Source organism: Scleropages formosus, chromosome 7, assembly GCF_900964775.1.
Source record: "Scleropages formosus chromosome 7, fSclFor1.1, whole genome shotgun sequence".
In the NCBI taxonomy this organism is placed as follows: Eukaryota; Metazoa; Chordata; class Actinopteri; order Osteoglossiformes; family Osteoglossidae; genus Scleropages; species Scleropages formosus.
Genome location: NC_041812.1, coordinates 13,812,666 through 13,838,297, shown reverse-complemented (window position 1 = coordinate 13,838,297; position 25,632 = coordinate 13,812,666). Strand labels below are relative to the sequence as shown.

The following is a 25,632-nucleotide window of genomic DNA, read 5'->3' as shown; positions in this document are numbered from 1 at the left end:
TCAGATTTACAGTGCAAACCTGGGAGACGGAGACGTTTCACATGCTGTTTTCGCCTCAACACCTTCACGATGACACTGTAAAAAGCCCTCACACACTAGTCACATACAACACTAGCCCCCTGCACTTCGCGCCCTCCGGAAGAAATAAATAATTCTTTAGTTAAAGGGGATTAATTCCCATTTTGTTCCCAAAAGCAACACTTGAGGGAGGATTTCCTGTTCCTTCATTCCATAGCAAAGCCCTTTTGCTCCTTTCTCTCACCCTGAATCCTTTGGTGGATGAGTGCCCATTACTGACTGGGCTGTGAGCGCCTTCCTTCACAGACACTAATTGGACTCATTCAGTCCTTTGCAGAGACCGAAGCGCCGCTCAATCTGCCTTCATCCGACTCTTCTTTTCAACTGCTTGGTGACAAGCATTCCCTCTTGGCTTGATCTGTGCAGCGCCTCCCCAACTCTTCTGCCTCATTACCAGCTCCTTGCCCACCAGTCCTTCCATACCAGCACAGCGCTGGTTGCATCGTAAGTTGTAAAGGCACCAATCTTCGGTATTCCTATGTAACCGTGACTCCCGGAGCCCCAGATTTGTGCTGTACACTGCTTTTTGCATCACATGAGTTTATACTAGAGTTATTTTACTCAAAAGTAAAACACCCCACCATGTGGAGCATATACCATAGTGAATGTGGGCTTTTTGTCCTGCGGTTTATTTAAACTGTTGTACTTGTGTGTGTCCATTTTTATTACAGTACACAATAATAATGTTCCTTTTCAGTAATTGCAGCTCCACTCCACCGAATGTTTACTCTACTAGTCTGACCACAGGGTGGCTATATAGGTGGGTATCTCCACAGGTTGTGCGGTGAATAATTAAAGCCATGAATATGGTATTTCCAAAGAAGAAAAATAAGTAAACCACTTGTGCTTGTTGAGGAAGAAAGAATGGGACCTTTCAGTCATTTATTACACATCATTTTGTCAATTTTTTTTTTTTTTTTTTTTTTTTTTTTTATTTAAGATGCCAAGACTGATTTGCAAAGCAATGCAATCTGAGACCTACAGAGATCTACAGAACACATCTACAGAATGAGAAGCACAGGGATCAAAGAATGACAAACAGACAAACCAGAGAAACATTAAACAGTTGAATGTTGTAGTTATGTTATTTCGGAATGGAAATTTTACATTTACAAACACTTTTCTGTAAAGAGACCTACAACGATTACTAAGTAAGATGCTCATCCCTTTCTTACCTTGGTCCATTTGTCCCGTGAGATCACCCCGTAAGGCCAATTCCTAACTGTGTTGCTGTTGTGTAGAATCATGTATGCAAGCGGTACTACTGGGGACGTGTGTGGTTGACCTGTTACAAAAACCGCGTGACCGGTATAAATGGTGCTGTGCTGACTTATAAGCCTGTTTATTCATGTATTTTATCACAAGCTGCTACAGGATTTTTATACGGGCTCCGTTGTGTGAGTGACAGGTGTATTTCTGGGATACCTTTATCCATGGTGTTTTACAGTGCATATACAACAATAGACTCCCTATAGCCATTCACTATTTGTAAAGCAAAGCAATAACACACACATACTGAAGGCAATTTATAATCTTTTTATTGAAGGAGGAAAACTGGAGCACTGGGAGGAACCCATTCAAACACAGAGGGAACGCACGAACCCACAGTAGGAAGGCGCAAAGGCACTGTAGGACTTACTGAAATGTGATATGTATGCATCCTATAAGTAAAGATTTATGGAAAGACTGGGGTACAAATGAAGACTAAGGAAGAAGAAGTGGAATAACGTCAATGGAAAAACTATTAAAATAAATGAAAGGCATAGCGGAATCCTTCAGTCATAAGAAAAGGCAGGATGTGTTGATATGACATCTCACATTACGTCAGAAAGAGAGCCCTTTCTGCTGCTGCCAGCGTGAGGTTTGACACAATGCAAACCAGACCAAAACAAGCACCCCATGTGACTGTTCACACAGCCTGTACCGCGGTGCAACTCATGCCTTCACAAGACCAGTTCCAACATACTATGGCCATGTCACACATTTCATTCAATAATCAGGGTAAACAGTGTAAATTTGTGTTAAAGAAGAGCAGGAGTGATGCAGTGGTTTTACAGACTGCCCTTGGAGTTCATTCACAACAAAGGTCCCACTGCCACTTTCAAGGAAACATTACTACTTGTGTTCAGATCAATACAGTAAATAGATTCATACCTTTTCTGAGTTGACTATCTGCTTCACATTTATTCATTCAGCTGAAGCTTTTTTCCCCAAAGCAACTTACAGTTTTAAGGTATTTACAACTACTTAGCTTTATACAAGTGGGTAATTTTACCGGAGCAATTTATGGTGAGTAGCTTACTACAGGCAACAACAGCTGGAGGTAGGAATCAAACCTGCAACCTTTGGTCAAAAGGCAATAGCTCTAACCACTACACTACCAGCTGGTTATGTTGTGAATTTTATTCCGTTTGTTTATTCTGGTAATTGAACTGAACGGGGCTATAACAAACCACCCAGCTGAAGCCTGTTTTGTGTCATCTTGCTGAATGCAACTGGCTGTGATTGAAAAAGTCAGGAAAAGAGGCTTTATGAGTTTTACATGTTATACGGCTTTGCTGTACTTTGCATTTTCTACCAGCTTTATCACAATGTTTCCAACTGTTCAAATGCTTTTTTTGGGGGGGTAGGAAAATAATTCAACTTATTTTTCTTCAGTTACACAACAATATTATCTAAAAGGGAAAGGCACAACACTCTGAGAGGCTAGAGGGGTCTGCAGGATGAAAGATGTGCAAACCTTGCACTTCAACACTTTTACTGAGATAAAGGCTCCGCTTCCTACTGTGAAGAATAAACTTTGTTGTTCTTATGCAACTGTGCAATTATTTCAGTGCTCATAACTACACAAATGTGGGACTGATTTACCAGCACTTATTGTGGAATCAGATTAACAATTAAGGACAGCATCTGAATCAAAGACCAATTTAATAAAAACAATTAAAATGTAACAGTGTACAGGATGCCATTCTGAAGTAAAATCTCTACCAGCCAACTCTCTAGTATATTTCAGCATGCAAATTACAGGAACAATTGCCAGTTAATTTTGATTTGCAAAATGCATGAAATCACTTGATTATGAATCTACACAAAATATGAATTTGTGGCTGATTATAATAAGAGACTTAAGATTTTCTTTGAACGTCACACAAACAAGGTGTATTACTATCAGTGGATCAATTTCATACAATTAAACAAAAGAGCACTGAGAGTGGAGGCAACTCATCTGCAATGGCACTATTTAGTATCTGGAAATGCTATATTTAAATTAAAAAAAAAAATCATATATACAACACGAATATACACGCGCACACAATTCTCTTCTTATGCCTTCCACCTCTCCTGGGACATAGGCCAACAACAAGGATTCTCCAGGCATCCCTAAGAGCTGAGATATCATGAAGTTTCTGTACCTGGAAAGGTTTTTACGGTGCGGGGTAGCTAGCCCCACGCCCAACCTCCCTCCTTTCTCAGCCAGGCTTGGAACTATCCATGGTGGAGTTACACACATATTTACGTATTTTGAAATTACATTCTGAAGATTGTCAAAAGAAGTTTTTTGAAAAAAAAACTCCACTATTTCACAGGCCCACAGACACTATTGCATGCAAGAGTTTCCAGAAGACGCGTATGCTGGAGTTGTCAGGCACGAGACGGGTGCCATCAACCATGAGGAAGGAGCCTAAATTTAGACGCAGCGATGAGAATATTGTTTAATGTGGCATACGCAGGCTTCCATACTCTGACTTGCATTGTGTACATGAAAAATGCAGTTAAGTCAGGTGCTGTTAAATGGTGGTTAAGGAGATTTTGTCCAAATTTGAGGTCAGCAGAAAACTAGGGCAATAAAACTATTAAAACAGCACAACCTTTCAGCTTTGTGTGTCATCCCGAGCAGAATGCCTTTTGTCCTAATAAGCATGTGTTGATAATACTTATAAAACACTCATTTTGATGGTGGCCATGAGGCTAACCTGCAGGTTTCATGCAATCGCAAGTAATGGAAAAACTACCTAAAAAGAACACGTCACTTGTAGGACCCTGCAGGTGGGAGCAAAGAGGTAAATGCCAGTTTTACCTGTGGCTCGTGCTGCTGAATCAAGCCTGCATTCGCAACAAAGGGGACTTTGTAGTGTTCTGCAAATACCTTTACAGTGAAATCTGTTGTCGTGGTTAAACCTACAGGAGGACTCAGGTTCTTCCTTTCCTGCTCTTGCTGTAGTACCTTTGACCAAGGTGCTCACCCTGAACTGACAAAGATTAAACAGCTGTACACAGGGATACCATGTTAGACAAAAGCATCAGATAAGTAAGTGTGTAGGGTATGTTCAATTATTTGATTATGGACCTGCCATACCAAAGTCCACTTTGCAGTTCAGTGAGGTTAAGATGCACATTCTATGCAAAGTTTTTATATTTAATGATTTTTCTTGTTGAATGTATGACCTAAAGATTTTAAAGGTGTTTGGTATACAGCGTTTGTCAAAACAAACAAGATCACGCATTTTGGTTGTTGAAGGATCAGGAATTTATTCCCCATATTTCTACTCTTCTTGTAATTTTATATATACTGTACACACACACACACACACACACACACTTATTCCCATTTTCTGTTTATTCTGATTTTTTTTTTTTTTTTTAAGAAATATTAAAATCAATCTGTTTTTGGCAAGATTACTGTAGTATCCTTCATTCCCATAGCCAAGTCACACATAGCTCCCTCTGTGGAAACTGTTGTATGGGAAAATCAACAGCTGATATTATAGTGTAATGCAAATGAGCTTTTATTACTGGGTGTATTCCAGAAATTCCTGCTCCAGACATGCCCATTTCCCTCCAGTCCCTCTAAAGTCTGGCATGAACTAATTCTGTGTAAACCTGTACCTTCTGTAGGAATATTTTAAACGTATAACTATGATTTGGCTTTGTCATTTTATCAGGACAAGTGTTTCATTTGATTTCAGCAGAACATTCTTCCAGCTTGCATTTTGCATCTGAAAAACAATTTACTAATCCCATTCCGGTCGACTCTGAACATCGGGACTGCTCATTATAAAGTCCTCCAATGTGCGGAGGAAGTAGTGAGGGGGGAAAAATAAAAAAAAAAAAAAAAAAACCCAAATACTTTCAGTCTGCCATAAAATAGGCTTTGTTTATCTGATTTTATGAGGGCTGCCAATATTACATGGCATATATACTAATTGAAAATATCATGTTTTCTTTAAATTGAATGAATTAGCATAATGAAAATTAAAATGGATTTTCTAAAAGTCAACAACCGTTTTCAAGTATTCTCAGAAAAAATGATAAACATGGCATAAAAAAAAATAAGAAAAAAGTTCAGAGTCCATTACATAAAAATTTAAAACATGCTAATTTTTCAGGGAATGAATAAATCCTTTCCATAAATGTTAATTTATATTCCAGCAAAATCCCAGTGGCAAAAAAGAGCAAGAGCTCTAAATTCTTTTTTAAAAATGTGAATTGGTGTGAACTAGGAGCCAGCGTGGGTCTGACACATCATACAGAGAGACAAAGAACACCGGACTTAGTTTCCTTTCTATGCAACCTAGAGTAGAGAGTAAAATAGAATAAAACGCAAAATGTCAAGGCATCATTGTGTAAAATATCTAAATACATAATACTATAAACCAGTTTCTTCTCTAGCTATTTTTATTGGTTTGCTCACTGTAAGTTTCTCTGCAGAGGTACTTTGATACAGTATATAAACAAAAGTTTAAATGTAAAGTTAATGTTAAAAAGTGGAGTATAATAATGAGGTGGACAGAACTGTAAACATGGACCTGACACCACATTTACTGTAGACTTTTCCTCTTGCCTTTTTTCTGCACACTCATGAGTGCAACACCCACACAATACTTCAGCCAGAGTTTCATGAAAGTGTGACCATAGGGTTCAGTCTCAGCACAGTATATATACACACAGCACTGTGACACATCCACCCAAACTCTGGCTTTGAGCTCGAAGAGGAAGCTTTGGCGCGTCCTGTCGTGTGTGCGCCCTTTCTGCTCTTGGCGTGGGTGTTTCCGCCATGTTAACCTTCACAAAGAAACCCATCTTACAGAGTCATCCAACAGCAGACAAGACCGGTTTTCAGGGGCAAAAAGGAAAACGGTTCAGTACAGTAAATGGTAAACTCATCAGTTCAGGTTAAGTACTCTGAATGCTCGTGTGACACACAGCGAAATACATTGTGACATCTTCAAGTGCTCCTTGTGCTGGAAATCACTGGAAAAAGGCATATGGGGATCATTAACTGAAAATCAAAATCACAGAGCAGCTAAAGCAGACATGCAGCGCGGTGCAAGACTTTACAGACCCATTGTTGGGCCTCTTCTGTTTCAGGAAATGCCTACAGGGAGTGCATGTACAACGGTACATGGGCCTTGAAGAGCAACTACTCCAACTGCGAACCTATCCTGGAGGAGAAGGTGGGCTGACGCACACTTTCTTCTGAAGCACTGAACACTGACCAGAGCCTGTCTTCAGAGTGACCCAAACCGTGACCAGTACAATAGTCAACTTTATGACTAAACAATGTGCTATGTTTTTATAACATACAACTAAATTATCAGTCAAGTCATTCCATTTGAATAGCTGCGGTCATTCCATACTGAGGTTCACTGGTCAGTTACTTCCAGTAAGACCCTGTGCTGAATCTCAAAGCTGAGCACCTTTTTACCCTGTCCAGTCTTTCTGGCTAAAGTTTGGACAAAGAGGAATGTCAGGTTTCCAGGGACCCTGCAGTGCAGGTCTGAAGACCAGCATGATTGTACAAAAGTTAACACACTGAACAGTGCATTTTCATCTTGTGCACTATTTGTACGTTTAGTTTTTTTTATCAAGGATGTAACATGGGCTTCTGTTTGTGTTTTGAAATCCAGAGAAAGTACCCAGTGCACTACAAGATTGCCCTCATCATAAACTATGTAGGCCACTGTATATCTGTGGGTGCTCTCGTTGTGGCTTTCATTCTCTTCTTGTGTTTGCGGTGAGTAAAACTCATCTTTATCTTTGCAAAAGTGACCCCCCCCACACCTGAGTTCTGACCTGTATGTTGGCTGAAATTAAGTCATCCTTGGCCACCCTTAGCACATCTGAAAACATTTGCTGGTTAAGGACATGGACAGTCACCTGTAGGCTGCCAACTGAAGTCCCAGGAGGCTCCCTGCTATGATACCTATGAGATACCCACCCTGAATTGCTCTAGAAATATTTAATATCTTAGTGAAAAAGTGGGACTAAATCTTCATCCTTTTTAACTGTAATGCATTACCAATTAATTTTTCACCTAGGTTAGGAGAAGATGGTTTTGTCACTGTAAAATACTGGTTCTTCCATTTGATTTGCAACATACAATGGGTGTTTATTGGTTCGCAGCAGAGAGCTGTGGATCATCGACTGGCCCTGCATGGGGACCCCTTAGATGAGCAACTAAGTGGCCTTCCATGGTTGCGCTGGGCCCCTCATTTGGCCCCACAACATTGTGACACTGACCGGATAGTTTCTGAATATGCATCACTGATTCTTAATGTAGCATGCGCTGCTGAAACAAGCACAGATAAATAGATGATACACGAAGGAAATGGATAGTATTATTATGGTTGTAATTCTGGATAATGCTGTTATTACGGCCAGCGTGACTGATACTGTATGCCATGAGTGCAGCAGCGAGACCTTAATTTATTGGCACTGTTGAAACTACAATGGCCACACTCACCTCAATACAATAACCCTTCTGGTGAAGTGTGTAAACATAACCTGAAGAGCAGCACACATTTCATCCTGTCGTAATGCAGATGACTGCTGGGCAAAGGTCCATCTCACAGGAAGTCGCAAGGACAGCAATTGGTCAATACGCAGGGGGCATGAGGGCCTTTAATCAGAGTCGCTGCTGTTGGTATCAGTTGCTCCCTGAGAGAACAACTTTCTCAAGGTGTTTCTTCAACCAAAATAAGACCCTGAAAAGAGCTAAAAGTCCAATGCATAAAACACTTTTCCCCTGTTTGTGTTGCATAGGAGCATCAGATGCCTCCGCAACATCATCCACTGGAATCTCATCACTACCTTCATTCTAAGGAACATCATGTGGTTCCTGCTGCAGCTTATTGACCACAATATCCACGAGAGTAATGAGGTAACACTTTGCTGTAATACATGGTCCACTCACGTGTACCATACTGCCAATATCCACAGTGGTGCTCAGGAAGCCATCCATTGTCAGGCTATTGTCACCATCTGGGCCAGTGTCATTTACAGCTATGTCATTACATGCCCACCTCACAAATCTAACCTGTTGATGTCTTTCTAGCCAGGCTTTGTGCATTTAAGGTTTTTTGGAGGTTATTAATCTATTGTGCCCGATTGAAGATATACAGACAGGACATGACTGTTTCGCTGAAGTTTTCCCAAGTTTAACTGTATTGTTGCTGCTAGAGGAAAATATGAACTGCAACTTCATGTAAAATAATGCACTTGTTGCCACCATGTGAGCAAACTGTGGCACTGACAGACATTAACAGTATGACTGGAGTGTAATTTTAACTTTTTCTGTTTTTTTCCCCCTCTAGCCCTGGTGTCGCCTTATAACAACCATATACAATTACTTTGTGGTGACCAACTTCTTCTGGATGTTTGTTGAAGGATGCTATCTTCACACAGCTATTGTGATGACATACTCCACAGACAAGCTTAGAAAGTGGGTCTTCCTCTTCATTGGGTGGTGTAAGTAAATTTTCACCTCATCAGCTGTTTATGCAGCTTGTGACATGTGAATTGCAATAGTTCAGTTCCCACCAGAACAGGTGACAATTTACCTTCTGCTGTTCAGCTCTACATTGAACCCATTTGGATTGCTGCTGAGGCTCACTGTAGCGATGCCCATCCATTCTTAGGGAAAAACCCCCACCATCTGGCACTGAAACCGCAACTAATAATTTCTTCTCTCAAAAGTAAATTGGTAATTAGGAAAAGCTGTTTTTTAGTAAATAAGCTCTAAAGTGTAGTCCCCCATATTAGTGTTGCATCCATAATCAGGAGACACTTTACATAGCAAGCACATACTGAACACTGCAGGGCAAAATCAACCAGACTTTTTTGCATTACAAGTTACATTGCTGACATCAAACCATACAAAACTGAGACATGTTACCACATCCTGGAGCGAAACTTGAAACTGACGAACCGTTAAAAAAACGGCACAGAATTAAATGCATAACTTTCTCTTGTTTGATTACATAAACATTTCCCTTCATTTTGTAGATAATAACCACCAGAAATATTAGCAGCCCCAACACATGCAGGTGTTAGAGATTAAATATATTTTAACTGGCACCTGACTGGCAGATGGACATCCAAGCTAAGTGAATAAATATTCTGACAGTCATTATGACCTGATGAAGGGCTAACATGAATTTTACACATAAACCAGACAGAATGAGTACATTATTAACACCATTCTTATTTTCTTGCATATACTGTACAGTACAAAGCAAAAAAAAAGTAACCCTGGAAGAAGAGCAGCATTAGCTGTGTCTCTGTAAACAAGGGTAACAGAGGAGATGAAGTCAAGCCACATGGCTGCGTGTTCACATCCCCACCTGAGCCGGACACATCCCTAGTTGGCAACGCATGAATTATGTACCCCTGCCTTTGAGCTGACACGTCATACATTGTTTTGCGGGACTGCCTTGCAGCCGGGGGTCACCCTGAAGCCAGGCATGAGTGCACCCATTTATACCTGTGTGTTTGTGCTCCACTTCCTTAGCGTACACAATATTAAACACTCTGAATTACTAGAGAAAGTTAACCTGCTAAAATACAGAGTCTATAAAAAGTTACTGAGCAAAAATAAACGATAGAGTCAAAATGGAACGGAATGTGTACTTGTTTTCGAACCTGCAGTCTATTCATAGAGAAGTCTGTGTAATGGGTTACATTTTTAAACCATCGTGTGGATCATAAACATCAAAATTGCTGTATTTATGTAACATGGCTGTAGGTGCTTCCCCAGCGTAATGGTTAGAGCAAATTCAAATTGGGTTTTGTGCCATGTGGAATACCTGGATGTCCAGCAGGTGAAAATAAAAATCCAGGCAAATCATACAGAGATTTACAATGGCCAAGTGACATGATCTGCGAAGAGCACACTAATTTCACTGGGATGAAGAACTCCTTTGCTAATATATATCTGTAATGGAGTTGCCAAGCATCAAGAAGAGTGAGTGGCTTCTGATTTTGGCACACAGTTTGACCGGTCACCACTGACTAAAGGGGAGCCACACCCCTACATCTCCTCAAACATATTTACAAGTCCAGAGATCAAAATTCTTTTTTTTTTTTTCTTTTTTAAAAATTTCCCCTTTCTCATAACATCCCTTTGTGATTTCTAAATTATTTTATGATGTGCTGAACTCTCCCAGTAAAAGCTGAATGGCAGATCTTTCAGAAAAGCTCACCCCAGTAATAAAGCCTTGCATATACGATTATCTTGTGTATTTACGTGGCATCGCAAGGCTCCGGCGCACAATCTGCCCATGCATTACACAGAATTAGAGGCATCCCCCACTGGGGTTTGGCAGAGACTGAGGTCCAAGGTTGAATTCCCACTGGAAATTAGCTTTTGCAAATAGCATCATTGCCTATTAAAGTCCAATTCCCTCTGAGCAGCAGAGCTCAGTCTTGAAAAAGTGGGATGTTAAAATAATTCTTAACTCATTTTTTAATAGCAGTGACTGGTGGTTGCAAATATTGAATTATCCTAAATCTTAAAACTGTTTGCATACAAGCCGAATATTCACAACCACCTTAACTGAACTCCCTTCCACAGTGTTTACAACTCATTTCTGGTGTTCCTGAGTGCTGGTGATCAGCAATGAAGAGAAGTGCAGGTTAACAGGATGAATTAGTCAACAATCAGGAACTGGCATTAAAAGTGCCGGGAGACTGCGTGAGGGACCTCTGTATTATAAAATTTTAGCGTTGGTGGATAAGAGGATGAGTTATGTGTTTGGTCATTGTAAGAACCATAATTTATTAACACATAATATGCCTTTGTCTTACAGGTATTCCATTCCCAATAATTGTGGCGTGGGCTATTGGCAAGCTATACAATGAAAATGAGCAGTAAGTGAATACCACTGTTTGGTTCTGAATAATGTTTGCCCTTCCTGAGGGAAACAGATTTGTGAAAGAGATTGGAAGGCATGCAGAATTGAAGGGATTAGTCTTAACTTCTCGAAGAGGCATAATGGAGGAACTAAACTTTTAAACCTTGTCTGAAACTGTGACAAGCACTTGAATAAACATTAAGAGGCACGAGAAATGTGTGTCCAGATACCATATTTTAACAAAATACTTGTACTGTGTGAAGTGGACTGAGACTAACAGTATTATTCTTATTATTTTTTACCAACACTGTAATTTTTTGGTTGCTGTGAAGAAAAAAAATGTTAAAAACTATGCATTTGATTCCCTTCCTGGATGTGTCCCCCCCCAGCCTTGCGCCCTGTGTTGCTGGGTTAGGCTTCCGGTTCGCCACGACCCCACTTGGGACAAGCAGTTTCAGACAGTGCGTGCGTGCGCATTTGATTACAGATAAACTCAGATGCATTACAGGAATGAGGTTTTTAGGGAAAATGGAATACGTGAAAATAGGTAGCGGTGAGGTTGATGGAACTGGATCTAATGAACAGGCCTTGATATAAGTGCACAGAATATAACATTTTATCCTGTGTATGTTAAAGGTTAAGTCTAAAATATGAAGGCTCATAATATGAACACTGTTTTTCAAAACAGTGTTGAAGACTGGAAGCTTGTTTGAGGCTAAGTAATGTCTGGCTCACCAGTTTGACCCAAACGTAGGATTTCTGAGCTGTATTTAACATAGATTAGATCCAGTGTGTGCTGATCTTGATGCTACAAAGTGCTACTAACAGGCAATGGGGGAGCATTATTTCAGTATTAGTCTGCAAAGCCTGTAATCCTGTGTGTGCAACATTACACACTTTTCAGTATCGACAGCCACGCAGTCACGCTGGGACACCGAAATCCCAGTTCAATATTTCCACAAAGCAATTTAGCTGCAACCTTCAACAGTGACTTTCAGTATTCCAATCCATTCTAAAACGTTTCTCTAATTAGTAATATAATTACCTTGTTTATAACATGATTTCATTTTTTTTTTTAGTTTAAATCCATGCTGAAATTAATTCTAATTGCTGCGCGCACACACACGCCAACTGAGATCTTTTCTATTGTAGTCTGCTATAGTAGCTCAGACAGGATACAAAAGTACAAGATTTCTTTATTTTAAAGCTACTCAATAAAGAGAGTTCATAACCTAAAGATGAACTAGTGGTTTAGAACCTTTTCCATGGATTGTATCCTCATATACCCTGTTCTGTGGCACCCCAGTCAATTTTCTATTGAAGCCTTTTCCCAGGAGCACTTAAGTGAGTACTGTCCAAATGAGAAAGTACAGTACTCTATCATTGATGGTGGCACAGCACCAGGGTGGTGCAAGTGGACGTGGCTTCAATCCTCCCCCGGTTTTCGCCGAGTTTGCATGTTCTGCCCGTGTGGGTTTCCATCGGACGCTCTGGTTTCCTCCCAGTCAAAAGACATGTGGGTTTCACTAGTGTATGGACAAGTGACTCATTGTCAGTAGTGTACCTAGCAGTGTAAGTCACCTTGGTGAATAAGGTATGTGGGCTGACAATGCTACATAGAGTTCACTGGAAGTTGCTTTGGAGGAAAGTGTCTGCTAAATAAATAAATGCAAATGAGCAATACAACTACAGTACTGGGCCAATAAGCAATACAACCACTTGCTACACAGGAGGGCAGGCAACTGTATATAAACAAACTAATGTAAAGCAGCTGGTGACCACTATATCCCTTCATTAGTACTATATTTTACTACTGTAAATATAATGCATAACTTGTACTTTTGCTGAGATGTACATCACTTTGGACAAACGCATCTGCAAAATGAATAAATGTAAATGTACTGTATGGTCTCCCGTGAGAAGCCTTTCGCTCTTTTGTTTGTTCTGTGGTAAAATGACACACTAGCATTGTGTCTTAGTCTATTTTATGTAGACATGTCAGTCTAATTGCATGCGCTCCACTGTTCCTTGTCTCCTGGTTTTTTTTCTTTGTACAGTGCTGTTTTTTAGTTGTAGTTTTTATTGCCCTTAGTGCCAGTTGTGGTTAGTGATGTACATGCGTGAGCTACGTCATTTTTGCATCATAAAGGTAATAATATAGGAGCTTTTCATTTTTGGTTAATTCAGCAGTTTCCAAGCATGGTGCCCAGGGGTGCTGCAAGATCATCAGTAATTATGGTTCTTTCAGTTATAAATTGTGATAGATAATATTAATCAAAATGAGAAAAAACACCATAACTTCCTTTAACCTCGAGTTAACTTATTGAAATTTGGAAGACAAATGTAATTATGAGTGCTTATGATTGTCATCTTCATTATCATTACACTATCATTAACTGAGTAATTAATAAATTAATTAATGAGCAGTGGAACATCACAGTCAAAAATCGATGAGCTGGCTGACCTCAGAAAAAAATAATTAAAAGATACCATATTGGGTACAGAGTTGTTATAAAACCTAAATGACTTGCTATTCATCAGATCTGGAGCATAATCATGGTTTTATGGTTACCATGGTTACATCAAGCAACAACGATCGGCCAATTTGCATGATACGACACTAGTATCAGGCATTGATGCATTTCGCAGGTTCAAAAACAACTATCGGACTAATATGAACTTCATCAACATGTAGTTAAAACATAATAGTGCATTCCTACATACCTCAATAATCCTACGGGACGGACCGCACCGAAAAACCTTCTCCTGCCTCTTATTATAATTTAACCTTTAAAAAAAATGTTTCATGCGGAATTTACTATGGTCACCAAATAAAAAGGACTTATTACTCTCTTATACTTACCACAGTACTAGTACGCCAAACAAACAGAATCGTTTAAGAAAATTATCAAGTGACACGGTTTCAGGAACTCTAGGTGCGCTCTTAAAGGAGAAGGGCTACAAAATAGCGATAACAGCACAGAAACTCTTTCTGCGCATGACTGTTTCAGCTACTCTTGGTGCGCTCTTAAAGGAGAAGGGCTACAAAATAGCGATAACAGCACAGAAACTCTTTCTGCGCATGACTGTTTCAGCTACTCTTGGTGCACTCTTAAAGGAGCAGCGCCATAAACTAGTCATAACAGCCATTACTTCTTTCGCTTATGTCATTCATGTTAAATTTTAATGGAAAACTAGAAACAGAAACTAACACAAGAAGAGCAACAAAATTAATATTTCAACATCATTTCCAAAACTTCTAAAAGTAAAATTAGAGAGCAGTTGAAATTTAAATTCCAGAAATAATCCTGTAATTGCAAATGAAATATATTGAGTGTACTCAAATACAGTTCAAATACATACTTTTTTCTACAAATTTCACCAACTCTTTATTCATCAGATCAGCTTAATTTTTCCATTTAGCTGTTACTACCATTATCTTTGCAAACAGATTATAATAATCATTGTACTTCATTACAATGCAGTCCAGAAACAGTGTATCCACTTGTTCTACAAAATTTCATTAGTTCAGTTTTGTTTTCATTAATAACACTCATTAACAATGGAAGTGTATTGCCAATTGCCTATAATTAACCGTGCACTTTTCATTTATTTGCCACCTTTATGGTAAGGTTAGTCACATAGACAAGATGTGTTAGACACAAATATGGCACATCGCAGTTAACTGTGAGCACACATACTGTAACATGTAACAGTCAGAAATTGACATTCTCACTAATTTCTCCATTTCTGAATTGGAAGTGGAAATGGGTATGGGACCACAGCATGGAATACATGTGCTAATTCGCCCCTCAGCATGTGCATCATGGAATTAAACACACTGAAACTATGATCTTAGGTAGTGCACTGGCTCATTGTTTGAAAAAAGGATTTAGAGCTTTCTTTAACACTGAAACTGTTAGAAAGCTTTATTTTACGTCTATGGTTGTTGCAGAAACACTAGTAAAAAGACACAAAAATGAGGCTCATGCGTTCAGTGCCAAGAGACTACCCTTTACAAAAACTGGAACTGACAAGTTTCTACTTACAATACTACGAGGTCTCCTTTATTCAGTGTTTTGGCCTCTGTTGTTCCTCCACAAGGACTAGTTGTCTGTGAGCCTGGATCGAACAGCAGAGTCATCTTTGCTCTCTTCTGGCTCTAAGTCTTTATCCTTTATTGTACCAATGCTAGCAGCAAAACTCATCATTTTATTTATTTAATTTACAGATGCTGGTTTGGAAAAGAACCTGGAAAGTATATTGATTATATCTATCAAGGACCTGTAATACTTGTGCTTTTGGTAAGTGAAAGGAAATAAACTCACTCTGAATATTTCACTGTACTGTAAATAATGCATGGAATGGATTTTAAAAAAATTTTAATTGATTGACTGGTTGAGTTGAGTGATTGATCAATTGATTGAATAGCTGATCAGTTGTAATGCCATGTGTTTAAGACAAAAGGATATGAATGCCAATAACTTATCAGTTGTCTCTGAAATGTTTTAGATCTTTTAACATTTTCAGCTTTTCTCTTCTGGGAAAAGATCTAAAACTTTTTAAAATACGTTATATATATATGAAATCTCTGCTTTCCCCTTTTTTATGCACCTTGCTAGTTTGAATTCTTCATTCATGAGATGTCTGCCTCTTTCGGTGTAGTATTTAAAACACTGTAGCATACTTATGTAGAAGGTCAAAAAATAACTTTTTATTGGCAAGGACTTTGGTGAATTTGAATTGCAAGATATTTTGCAGTGAATTGAAGCACACTTTTAGGTCAGGCAGAAACCTATCCAATTGTGTGACTGATTATATGTCAAAGAGCCATGCTTTGGCCTTATAGGTGTTGGTTAGTATAACATAATGGAATAAGTAATGGGATATTGCTCTGTTTTCCAGCATCCGCAGTAAAAAACTAAAAATAGCACAGAACCAGAGCTCTGACATGAATGTTGACATTTACTTATTCAACTGATGCTTTTCTCTAAAGCAACTTACAATGTTAAAGTACCTACAGGTATTTACCCATTTATACAGCTGGGTGATTTTACTGGAGAAATTTAAGGTAAGTACCTTCCTCAAGGGTACTATAGCAGTAGAAGAGATTCAGATGTGCAATCATCAGATCTGAACGCAACGGCTCTAAATACTACAGTATAAGCTGTCCCCTATGAACGGTGGCTACGACTCAGAATCCCGCTCTTCCTCTACATATGTGGTTCTGTTCAGATTTAAGACTGGGTTGTTGGTCAATCCTTGAAAAAGAAAAAACAAATTTTTGTGCTGCTAAGTCTTTGAACTTCCCACTCCTGTCATTGGCTGTGACAGCTGTGAACCACAGTCTTGCTTTCAGTTGCTATGGCTATGGTTGTTTGTGTGTTTGTGTGTGAGAGAGAGGTGTATGTAAGGTGTGTGTCGTGGCTCAGGAGAATCCAAGACTGTAATCCCATAGCCCTCCCCAGGGAGTGCTCCTTTTCCCTCTTGCTCTCTCCCACGCGAATGAGCGGGAAAGTCGAAACCAGCTTTGAAGAGAGTGGTTGCAGAACCACATCAAACCGCCCACTGAAGTGTCACTTGCGGTAGGAAACGAACCTAGAGGACACAAATGGCCACATGAGGACGCTTTCCATTTTAAATATTGGATGAATGTAAACGCAGCATCTCCCTATGTGGGGCCAATCCTCCACACGCAAATGTGTCATAATGGAAAGCACAGTGAAGCAGATACCTGATGAGAAAAGAGCTTTCCGTGACACGTAGTTGACCCTGCAACACTGCCGCTGTCCTTTTTGTTTCTTCTAGATAAATTTTGTTTTCCTCTTCAACATTGTGAGGATTCTTATGACAAAGCTGAGAGCATCCACAACTTCCGAAACTATACAGTACAGGTAAGTAAACATAATTCAATTGCAGTATACTAAATGATGTACTGTATGTTACATTATGCACAGTGATGTAAATTCATAATATAGTATAAAATTTATGAGTCACTCTTTGGTCTGTGTGTATTTTTTGTGGTTGTGCAGGAGTGTTTGCAGCAATCATGAAATTGATCAAATGGACATGAGCTTCTCAAGGGTCAGGAGTGCTTGCAGGATAATTGAACCCTAGTGAATTTTTTAAATTTCATGCAGACATGACTGCCCACTCAACCTTGCACCCAGTGGTTCTGGGGAAGGCTCCAGATCCCTGCGACTCTGATCAGGACAAGCAGTTGATGAAAATGGATGGATGGATGGAATAATCTTCATACCTTTCACTGTTCAGGTGTAGCAAGCATACACCCCAGTGAACTTTTTTCATCTCCATATTGAATCCTCCTATTAAAGCATAGTTCATGACATCCCATTTGAAAATAAGTGATACAATCCTATGAGCAGCTTCTTTGGTCCGTCTTAATGAACCACTTATCCATATTGCAGTCTAGTTCTACACAGACTAATATGCAATGTTACATATGTGTTGGGTTATTTTGAGAAAATCCGAAGGCGTAGTCTGAGGGAGTGCTGTAACACGAACTGTAAATTATAGACTGAAGGTGAAATTCTACCTCACACTGTTTTGGATCTATGGTAAGTAGTTCATATTATAGGCTGTGTCTTAAATACAATTGAGAATGGCTTAAAGCAATTGTGCGTGATTGCAGGTTGTGCTATATTATTATAATTTAAAGAGTACCTGAGAATTGAAATGCTAAGGCAGCTAGGATAGAGCTATTAGAAAAGTTATGAATTATTATTTTCTAAATAGCAGAGTCCTGTGAAAATGTTCACTATAGAAGTCCTAGTCCCCATTGTACAGAACTCTTTAAGTCATAGAAATGAAACTAATAGAAAATGATGTTCGTGTGCACTGAAGTCCACACAATACAATTGTCTTACTTTTCAGCTGGCTACTTCTGTGATCCTTAGTATCCTGAGTAGATCTAGATCCTGAGTATCAAACAGCTTGACACCCTATTTTGAGAGTCACTGCTAACACGGCACCCTCTGAGGGTTTGTCTCAGACCACAGCTTCCAGTTCTTCTGATCCCACTGGGACCCCTAGGTGGGACACCATGGGCTACAGTGCAATAAATCATGCTGGCACAGCAGGTAGTGCTGGTGCCTCATCGGCCCTGTGCTATGTATTCAGACATGGGTTCAGTCTGGGAGAGCTTGCATGTCAACCCTGTGTTCACATGGGTTTCCTCCAGATGCTCTGGTTAGCTTCCATATCTCAAAGACATGTGTTCCCAGAAGATTAGTGACTCTAAATCGCCCTTTGTGAGTATGTCTGTGTGTGTGACTCTTAACTACACAAGTGGTTGTTGACAATGGATGGGTGATACTTTGCTGAAGCCAGCTCTCAGACGCTTTAGATAACAAACTGTCCCTCTGCTCTCAATGTGTCATTAAATCCAGAGTTTACACAAATTTCTGATGTAAATGGAATGCAAATACTACAATGTACCCCACCTATTTTTTTGTAAATCTAGGAGAAATACATCCTTTTTACATTGCTAAGCAAGGCCCTTTTTACACTGACAACTTCTGATTACTATGGTAATATTTCCTGGCATTTTTCTTGTATTTGCAGAAAAGCTGTGAAAGCAACTCTGGTTTTACTGCCTTTGCTGGGGATCACCTACATGCTGTTCTTTGTTAATCCTGGGGAGGATGACATCTCTCAGATAGTTTTCATTTATTTCAATTCTTTTCTCCAGTCATTTCAGGTAAGAGCACTGAGAATGTTAAGATATGTTTTTATATACTGTGTGTGTGTATATATATATATATATATATCTATATTATATATATATAGATCAGCCAAAACATTACAACCACCTACCTAATATTGCGTAGGCCTCCCTTGCAGACAGCTTTGACCTGTCGAGGTATGGACTCAGCAAGACCTCTGAAGGTGTCCTGTGGTATCTGCCACCAAGATGTTAGCAGCAGATCCTTTAAGTCCACATCTGCTAAGTGCCTCCATGGATCACACTTGTTTTTCCAGCATATCCCACAGAGGCTCAATCGGATTGAGATCTGGGGAATCTGGAGGCCAGGTCAACATCTTGAACTTTTTAACAATTTTTGCAGTGTGGCAGGGTGCATTATTCTCCTGAAAGAGGCCACTGCCATCAGGGAATACCACTGTCATGAAGGGGTATGAGCTGTCTGCAACAACCTTTAGGTAGATGGTACGTGTCAAAGTAACATCGAAATGAATGCCAGGACCCAAGTCATTGTAGGTGCTTTCGGTGGGGGACAGGAGTCAGCATGAGCACTCTGACTGGTCTGCATCTACGCAGCCCCATAAGCACCAAGCTGTGATGCACTGTGTGTTCTGACACCTTTCTATCATGGCCAGCATTAAGGTTTTCAGCAATTTGTGCTAAAGTAGTTCTTCTGGGGGACCGGACCAGGTGGGCAAGCCTTCGCTCCCCACGTGGATCATAAGCCTTGGGCGATCATGACCCTATTTCCAGGTCACCTGTTGTCCTTCCTTGGACCACTTTTGGTAGGTACTAATCACTACATACCGGGAACACCCCACAAGACCTGCCGTTTTGGAGATGCTCTGACCCAGTCATCTAGCCATCACAATTTGGCCCTTGTTAAAGTCACTCAGATCCTTATGCTTGCTCATTTTTCCTGCTTCCAACACATTAAATTTAAGAACTGACTGTTCACTTGCTGTCTAATATATCCCACCCCCTTGACAGGTGCCACTGTAACGAGATAATCTATGTCATTCACTTCATCTGTCAGTGGTTTTAATGTTGTGGCTGATTGGTGTATATAGCTTTGTGTGTTTGTGTGTCTGTCGCACACACACACACACACACACACACACACACACACACACACACACACCCCCCCCCCCCCCCCAAATGGGGTCATGGCAAGCCAGAGCCTAACAGGTCGCAAGGCTGGAGGGGGAGGAGACACACTGAGGACGGGTTGCCAGTCCATCGCAAGGCACCCCAAACAGGACTCGAACCCCAGACCCATAAGAGAGCAGGCACAGGCCCAACCTGCCGTGCCACTGCCCCCCTGCTGTGTGTCTACCATGTTGTCCCAATTACAAAGCCAGTCATTGGTTTTTGTGGCAATTAATATGTATTTGTTAATAATACAGTCGCTAAACATGGAATCTGAATAATGCCAAATTACAAACGTGTGCAGTTTTCATTTTTAGCTCATAAATGTGTGAAAGGAGGTGCATGAAACCTTCACCTTGATCCAGGTGCCCCAAGTTAAAAAAAAAATCAATTTCATGTCAATATGTGCACCAACTATGTAATTTCTAATTATGCAATTCCTGTGCTCTATTTTTAATCAAATTAATTTTGGGAGTAACGTTTAGCTAGTGTACTGCAACTTATATTGTCCTATTGACTGAGCAACAAGATCTGTGGGAAGTCATATTGATTAGTGGTGTCCTGACTCTTCTCTTTGTTATTTTACAGGGCTTTTTTGTGTCTGTATTTTACTGCTTCCTAAATGGAGAGGTGAGTCAGTGGCAAACCCACTCTTTTCCCAAGAGCTCAGCTGCACCTCACCGTTCTTTCAGACTATCACACCTGTCTGGCCAACCTCTGTGTTTGTACCCTTTTCACTATAAAGCCAGATAATTTTAATGAACATCGATTAGGGGTACTGCAGCAGTAGGACTTGCTGTTTGTTTGGCCTAAGGAAAAGACAAGAAATGGAAGGAGAAAGAAGGACTTGTAAGTTGTCATGAACATTTATTTGTATTAATTATTGTTCAGGCCCAGGTCCGTGATGCCAGACAGAGATGACTATACCTCATGGCTCTGGACTACAGATCATGCTCCATCCTTGTTAAAATCTCTTCAAGGATGTGAGGATGCATGTTGATTTTAAGTCCCTGGAGCAATCACAAAAACACAGGCTATAAACTGAAGTCTCTAAATGTGAACAGGCAAATTAAAAAAAGAGGATATTTTCAAAAGTATACAAGGCATAAAAGAGGCACCGGCAGCTGAGTTAATTAGGCTGGAATAAATCAGGGTAGAATAAATAACCTCCAGCCAACTGTAATTCTTGTCGTCTCATATTCAGTTGTCCTCAGGTTCAAGGTTTCATCGTGATTCCCTTTGATTTCTGAGGACCAGAATATTATTACTGGCATTAATATATTGGTCCTCCCTACTTATAATTTGCGGCGTTGGAAAGCTCTTGAGGAGAAAACAGTACTCCATACGGTGCTTCCATAGACCTTTATGTATGTAATAATAAGAGGCTTGTTTTATTAATAACTTGGACAGGCCCTTTGATCAGAAAGGCACTAGTACTAATGCAGTGTGCAGTAATTTCACCTCTGGGGCAGCACTGTTTCTGGGGACACCTGGGAGGGTCATGTCTTGACAGGACAGTTGTCATTCTTTATGGTTATTGCCATGCCTTGAAAAGGTTGCACCAGAAACAATTTCATTTTCCTGAGGTGATTAAAAACACAATGGCCTGCTTTCCCTAAGGTCTTCACTTTACAAATCGTGAAGTTAGAATTTTCAAAGATACAGACATTTTGTGGTTTATGTTTAATTACATTTTCTTTAATCTCTTTTCTAAAATTCCTCTGTAGTGAAATGAACATGACCTGGATTTATAATACCAGCTGATAGATAGCAGTAAAGGGCATCCTAACTTAATAGGAGTGTCAGACTGCATTAATTTAGCTCATTTACAGTGTTTACATCTCTTGTCTGGTGTTTTTTTGAATATTGGTGATCAATAACCAGAGGAACTCATAACTCATAAACTCATGTTTATGGGATGATTAAGTCAACAATCAATATTGAACTGAAGTTTATGAAGATGCCTTTTTTTTAGTTCTTTAAGTCTTAATTTTAATGTAGCTCAGTGTTAATTATTTTTAAGTCTCAGTATTTTTCTAGGTACATTTAAGTTTTTTTTTTCTTTTTTAAATAAACCAAACCCAAACAGAGGAAAAAGTAAAGGGGCATGAGTATTATTAACTTTTTATGGACCTAGGGGATAAAGTTACTTTGGAGTGATAAACAAAATGAGTTACAGAGACTTTAGTTCCCAGTTGTGTAGCCTGTAAATTAAATTTTCATTGATCTCTCAATCATAGATGTCTATGTTACAAACAAAGTAACACTCATAAAGAACAGTACAGTGTCTGAAAGTGACCTCCACATCTTTCTAGGTGCGATCGGCCGCCAGGAAGCGATGGCATCGCTGGCAGGACAACCATGCTCTTCGGGTTCGAGTCGCCCGGGCGATGTCCATCCCCACTTCTCCCACCCGCATCAGTTTCCACAGCATAAAGCAAACGACTGCTGTGTGATCTGGGGCCTTTCATGGACCAAGTGGTCGCTCCTCCGTTTCTATAAATCCATCGTTTTTTTGGCAGCTCCTTCATGTTGACTAGGTGCATTTTGCTCCAGATCAATAAACTTGATAAACTGGATGGATGATCTTAAGGAGTTTGTGAAACAGAATGATGTACCTCAGAACTTTGCCTGAGAAAAGACTCTGACCCAGACAAATGCAGCTTCCCTGTATGAAACGTCCGGTCCGTTTGCAAGCATGTACAAGGAATGGATCAGAGGTATGACTCACCAACAGAATGCCTGGAACGGAGAAGACTTAATGATCAAGTGCCCCAAAATGCACTATTATTGTAAGTTTTGTTATTGTTAATAATTGTTTATATTTTAAGCTCAAATTATACTGCACAGATCCAGTGTCAGTATAGGATTATTTCAAAGATTCAGTCACATCTTGTTCAAGGGTCGTCAAACATCAATAACTGTTGCTGAAACACACAAATATATAATACATTTATAAAATGAGGCCTAAGTCCCAGCCAGCTACCCCACTATTCCCCCCACCACTTTGGTATATTGAGCGAAGGGTATTCAAGATAAGAACAAATACAGAGTTTGCCTCTGTTTTGAGCCACAGTGAAGTCCAGCCACTCCATTATGAGCAGCTGGCCAAATATTTTTACAGATATGATATTAAACAGGGGTGCAGTGGCGCAGTGGGTTGGACCACAGTCCTGCTCTCCGGTGGGTCTGGGGTTCGAGTCCTGCTTGGGGTGCCTTGCGACGGACTGGCGTCCCATCCTGGGTGTGTCCCCTCCCCCTCCGGCCTTACGCCCTATGTTGCCGGGTAGGCTCCGGTTCCCTGTCACCCCGTATGGGACAAGCGGTTCTGAAAATGTGTGTGTGTGTGTGATATTAAACAAAGACTAAACTCTTGAGTTGATTGCCAGAGGTAAATTTAATTTTTGTGCACTGTGGAAAAGATCTTGAAGGCAGACAGTATCAGTAACTCTTACATAAATGAAACCATATGTCAAAGGACACTCATTAACAAGGCGGCAATAAATCCAGCCCATAATAAAAAGCTAATGCATACCGTACTTTAGCAATTATAACAACGATAGCAATACATGAAAATCTACCATAAGAATTTAGTGCCTGCAGCTCAGGACATAAGAAAACAGTTGTTTCCGTTTTCAAATAAGCAGTACATTGTACAAATGTAAGGCTTCATTATCAGTTTGGTGTTGCAGAAAACTGAGAATTGAAGATTTTCTGGAAATAGACAGCTCTACTCCTGGAAGATTAACTTTGCACCTGCCATCCATTTAAACATGTTGGAAATAAATTTCCTAAGCATAGCAGCAAATACCTGTAGTTCATCTGATTGTCAAGTCCTGCAGAAACTAATACCCCAATATCAACTTGCCCCCTCCTGATGGTTGTAGCACTACAAAAACAAAGTATATACAAATTTGAAAACGTCCACCAAGCACTGCTGCACGTTGCTATCACGGGCTCCAGCCCAAAGGCTGCTGAATGTAAAGCGGAGCAGATTTACAGCTCTGTTTGTAAGAGCTCCGCACAAGCTTCTCCTTTCACAGATTAACCAGTGGTATCACCCAGCCTTATGGGAGATGAAGGACCAAGCTTCCCTGGGCGGCACCTGGTGGGGTCAGCTCTCAGGTTGTAGCCTGTGCAAGTGGCTACTTCATTATATTAGTCACTAATCCCAGAACATAGAGCCTTCGCTTTATGCCAGATGGGAATAATATAGGCATAAAGAATATTATTTTAAGTTCCTTGCAAATTTTTTTTTTCCTCTGCATATGAGCAAATACAGAGGATTGGATGAGTCATCACGGAGAGGGCTTCATGGTGAGGCAGATTGCAGCTTTCCACTGACCGTATGTCTGGTCACAGCTGGCTGTGTTCGCACCACAGGCTGAGCACTTCTACTAGTACATAAATGATAGCTGTATCAGGGGGGCTCAGAGCTCTGAGGACCCTCAGCTTTCCACAACAAAGATGACAACAGGGATGATGATGGGAACCCTCTCTTTGGGAGCTCGTTGACATGCTGCTATGAAAACTGTAACACTGGAATTAGATGGGATCCCATTCCACAGACCTCTGTTCTCCACAATTAATATAACTTCTCACTTTTTACCAAGTTCATCATTCAGTCCTTATGGGCTCTATTTTAAAGAGTTTATCCTTTCTGTACATAACTATATAAAATATATAACAAAAGTATATATATATATATATATATATATATATCCCTTCCTTTTTGCAGTTGTCTGATGTTTTTATGGACTTGAAATTTGACAATGTAACTGCCCTTCTTTCTGTTGGACCATTTTTTTTGGATGAACATATTCATCCATCCATCCATCCATCTTCCTCCGCTTTTATCCGGGGCCGGGTCGCGGGGGCAGCAGTCCGAGCAGAGTACTCCAGACCTCCCTCTCCCCGCACACCTCCTCCAGTTCCTCTGGGGGAACCCCAAGGCGTTCCCAGGCCAGCCGGGAGACATAGTCTCTCCAACGTGTCCTGGGTCTGCCCCGAGGCCTCCTCCCAGTGGGGCAAGCCCGGAGCACCTCCCCAGGGAGGCGTCCAGGAGGCATCCGGAACAGATGCCCGAGCCACCTCAACTGGCTCCTCTCGATGCGGAGGAGCAGCGGCTCTACTCCAAGCTCCTCCCGGGTGACTGAGCTCCTCACCCTATCCCTAAGGGTGCGCCCAGCCACTCTGCGGAGGAAACTCATTTCTGCCGCTTGTATCCGCGATCTCATTCTTTCGGTCATGATCCAGAGTTCATGACCATAGGTGAGGGTAGGAACGTAGATCGACCGGTAAATTGAGAGCTTCGCCTTACGACTCAGCTCCCTCTTCACCACAACAGACCGGTACAATGACCGCATTACTGCAGACGCCGCACCGATCCGTCTGTCGACCTGCCGCTCCATTTTTCCCTCACTCGTGAACAAGACCCCAAGATACTTAAACTCCTCCACTTGAGGGAGCAACTCCCCCCTAACCCGGAGGGAGCAATCCACCTTTTTCCGACTGAGAACCATGGCCTCGGATTTGGAGGTGCTGATTCTC

At 40.6% G+C, this 25,632-nt stretch overlaps 1 protein-coding gene across 2 annotated transcripts in view; it reads left to right on the top strand.

Annotated features, from left to right (window-relative positions):
- Window positions 1-23,226, top strand: part of LOC108931674 (corticotropin-releasing factor receptor 2) — a 48,378-nt gene extending 25,152 nt beyond the window's left edge. For both annotated transcript variants that reach the window (XM_018747635.1, XM_018747634.2), the window contains exons 3-12: window positions 6,448-6,533; window positions 6,987-7,093; window positions 8,122-8,239; window positions 8,673-8,826; window positions 11,166-11,226; window positions 15,442-15,514; window positions 17,019-17,104; window positions 18,795-18,930; window positions 20,671-20,712; window positions 22,398-23,226. In XM_018747635.1, coding sequence (XP_018603151.1) covers window positions 6,448-6,533; window positions 6,987-7,093; window positions 8,122-8,239; window positions 8,673-8,826; window positions 11,166-11,226; window positions 15,442-15,514; window positions 17,019-17,104; window positions 18,795-18,930; window positions 20,671-20,712; window positions 22,398-22,538 — 1,004 coding nt within the window. In that variant the 3' untranslated portion in view covers window positions 22,539-23,226. The remainder of the gene's footprint in view (window positions 1-6,447; window positions 6,534-6,986; window positions 7,094-8,121; window positions 8,240-8,672; window positions 8,827-11,165; window positions 11,227-15,441; window positions 15,515-17,018; window positions 17,105-18,794; window positions 18,931-20,670; window positions 20,713-22,397) is intronic.
- Window positions 23,227-25,632: the final 2,406 nt, after the last annotated feature.